The 3,159-nt window shown below is 30.7% G+C and overlaps 1 protein-coding gene across 1 annotated transcript; it reads left to right on the top strand.

Moving 5' to 3' along the window:
• Nucleotides 1-505: 505 nt before the first annotated feature.
• On the top strand, nucleotides 506-1,915 carry LOC145828843 (E3 ubiquitin-protein ligase ariadne-1-like). Its single transcript, XM_082936591.1, has 2 exons — nucleotides 506-1,067; nucleotides 1,149-1,915. Exons 1-2 carry the CDS (start codon nucleotides 506-508, stop codon nucleotides 1,913-1,915), a joined length of 1,329 nt encoding a protein of 442 aa, XP_082792717.1.
• Nucleotides 1,916-3,159: the final 1,244 nt, after the last annotated feature.

Genomic DNA, 3,159 nt, shown 5'->3' with positions numbered 1-3,159 from the left:
TAATTGGTATTATTATAAAAACTATAAGCTTTATTATAAAAAACTACATTAAAACTTTTGTATGCTTTCAAAACACCTTTATGTTAGACTAAATGTTTAACTTACCTCAAATATTTTTAAGGAAAAAAAAATTAAATAGTAAAACACTTTTCAAACAATAACAAAAATTATAATTATGATAAATAATAAAAATTAAAGTTAAAAATAAATTAGTTACATAAATTGTTTTACAAATGTTTAAATTTTAATTATTGAGATGAAAAAAGCATAAATTAAAAGTTTAAGTTACTTTTTTTTCTAAATTTACAACTTAAAATTTTTTTAAAGTTACCATTTAAACATTTTTTAGGTACAATTTAAAAAAACTAAATAAGTTTGTAAAAAAATGTTTAAAATTTCACAAAAACGCTTTGCTTCCTCAAGTGTTCTACTTACTTCGCCTAAGTTCGTTACCGTGAAAAGTGTATAAAAAGCCTAATTTTTTCATTTCCTAATATATTACAACATGACCCGCACAAAAGAAACAGTCCGCAAATCAACTGGAGGAGAAGCTCCCCGCAAGAAACGCAAAATGGATTCAGATTCAGAAATGTTATACTTTGAAACGAGTGATTCTGACAACAACTACAGTGACAGTGAAGATGAAATGCAAGTTGTTGAAAGGAAGCCTCTAGATTCAGTCTTCGAAGAGATATCTCAACGCGACGTTCTAGAAAGCGCTAGTTCAAAAATTAAAATCCTCCAGTCAACTGTAAGTGATCTCAGTGAGCCATATGCCAGGCGCCGGCTCCAAAACAACCAATGGAATGTTGATAAAGCACTTATTGCTCTGAATAACGAAGTGAAAAGAGAACGAAAAAGTACAAACAAAATGGCTTCGGTTAAACACAAATGTGTTGAAACAAGCTGTTCCGCTTTCGAATGCGAAGTTTGCATGGATGATCTCTGCCAAGGTGATGTAGCAAACCTTGAATGCAGCCATGTGTTTTGTAAAGAGTGCTTGAAGGATCACATCCATGAAAACATAAACAACAGGATTGTTGATATCGAATGCCCTGGAGAAAATTGTTAACATTTTGTAGATTTAGAAACTATCTTAGATACCTTGGCAGAAGAAAAACTTAAATCAAAGTTTTTGCGTTTGTTAGGTCAGTCGTACGTGGACAACAACAAAGACACTGTTTGGTGTCCCGGAACCGACTGTAATACAATACTAAGGTGTAAAGAATTTCACAACACCTACAACGTAGAATGCTCCAAGGGACACAAAAGCTGCTTCAATTGCCAAGAGGCTTGGCACGACCCATTAGATTGCGACATGCTTAAAAAATGGCTTAAGAAATTCGAAGACACAGAAAACGGTAACTGGATTTCATCAAATACAAAAGAGTGCCCAAAGTGTCACGCTAAAATTGAAAAGAACGGCGGATGCAACCACATGATTTGTTCCAAGTGCAAGTATGAGATGTGCTGGAAGTGCATGAAAGGATGGGCAGGATCGCATAACAATTGCGAGCAAAAGATAGAAGGTAACAATGTACAGGAAAATGGGAAAGAAACTAAACGCTACATGGAATACCACAAGTTCTACCGCAGACACAAAAAAAGCCTTGAAATTGAGAGCAAAACTAACACAGACAGGGTATATGACAGATACCAAACTCCGCAACAGTTGAAAAATGGTATTAAAAGCAAAATGAAAAATATTAAAAAAGTAGAAAAGGATACTGAAGAAGACGACGAAAAAGAAGTTCCAAAGGCCAATGATAAACTCGCACACTTCTTCCAGAAAAATATCATAAAGAAAGCGTGTGAAGTGATGTGTGAATGTCGTAACACTCTTATGTACTCATACGTGTTCGCCTACTACCTCAAGGACAACACAACTAACAAAATGATCTTCGAACTCATTTAGGGATATTTGAAGGCTAAAGTTGAAAGGCTGAGCGCTGCTTTGAAATGGGAGGTTCACAAACTAAACGATTATAAATTTTGGGTGGAGATGAATGCTAAAATCAAGTTTTGCGAGAGTCATTCGAAGAAACTGGTTTGTTACGTCAGGAAGCAGAAAGCTGAAAACATGTGGCATTATGTAGATATTTGAACTTTTTATTTTGAAATTTGCTTCGTAACCGAAATAAAGAATTTTTACAAATACGACGCCTTGTTTTACTGTTTGTAAATAATTTTTTAGTATTTAAAATATTTCTAGTATGTTTCTTAGTGTATTGGTATTCGTAAATTTTAATTTTTTTAATTAAAAATTATACTTTTGTTTGCATTTATTGTATAATATATTTCTGGAAGCACAAAAATTTTTCATAAAAGCTATAATTTATTCTTTTTCTATTAGAATATGTAATTGTAAAACTGTTGATAAGCAAAAAATGTTTTTTTATTCATTTTATTTCGACAATACACTATTTTCAATATAGATTTTTATTAAATGAATCCAAAAAAAAAAACGTAGTTGAACTATTAGTTTTGTATTTTGCAGAAACCGTTTTAAGTACAAAAAAATTAAGTATTTGAAGTTTAATACCGCGCAAAATTGCGTATGTAAGGAAATCCTGGTCTTGCTTACTTGCAACAAGCCGTACGTATTTCAACCTCATTCTATAGCAAGTTGACAGAATAAAAATCAACTTTTTGATTAAAATTCAAGATTAGAAACAGATTTTACCTCATATTTTATTACGTTCTCGGTGTTTTACAGCATACTTTAGTTTTATATTGACGCTAGTACACTATTTTACAAGGAATGTTTTATATTTGATCGTAAGAATTAGTTTTTAACAAGTAAAACTTTTTGGTTATAAAAATTTCTTTCAGAACACTATCAAATTAAACTTAGACCATTATTAATTTTTGCCTTTCGTACAAAACTTAATAGTTTTAATATAACTTGAAGAAATATTTTTTTTTTTTTAAATTTTAACCAAAATAAAAGTATTTCAAACTAGTAATACAACTTTTAAGGGAACGGTTTAGTTGTAAACCGCGATCATTTTCCATCCATGCTAATCTTTTACAGACCAAGGGTTAGTGTTAAAAGATTGAATTATAAACTTTAAAAAGGTATATTAAATCCTAATAAATAGTATATCTGCCTTAGATTTTCTAAATTAATTTAAAAAATGTTTATATCAATTAATTGAA

Source organism: Thalia democratica, chromosome 2, assembly GCF_965202585.1.
Source record: "Thalia democratica chromosome 2, ktThaDemo2.hap1.1, whole genome shotgun sequence".
Lineage (NCBI taxonomy): Eukaryota > Metazoa > Chordata > Thaliacea > Salpida > Salpidae > Thalia > Thalia democratica.
Note: the sequence above shows the minus strand (reverse complement) of the source record. Positions and strands in the feature narration are given on the sequence as shown.

What these genes read in the sequence shown, in the direction of transcription:
- LOC145828843 (XM_082936591.1), top strand. Translation starts at nt 506, where the DNA reads ATGACCCGCACAAAAGAAACAGTCCGCAAATCAACTGGAGGAGAAGCT. An exon ending in CGAATGCCCTGGAGAAAATT is followed by an intron (nt 1,068 to 1,148) that starts GTTAACATTTTG and finishes TGCGTTTGTTAG; the next exon opens with GTCAGTCGTACGTGGACAAC.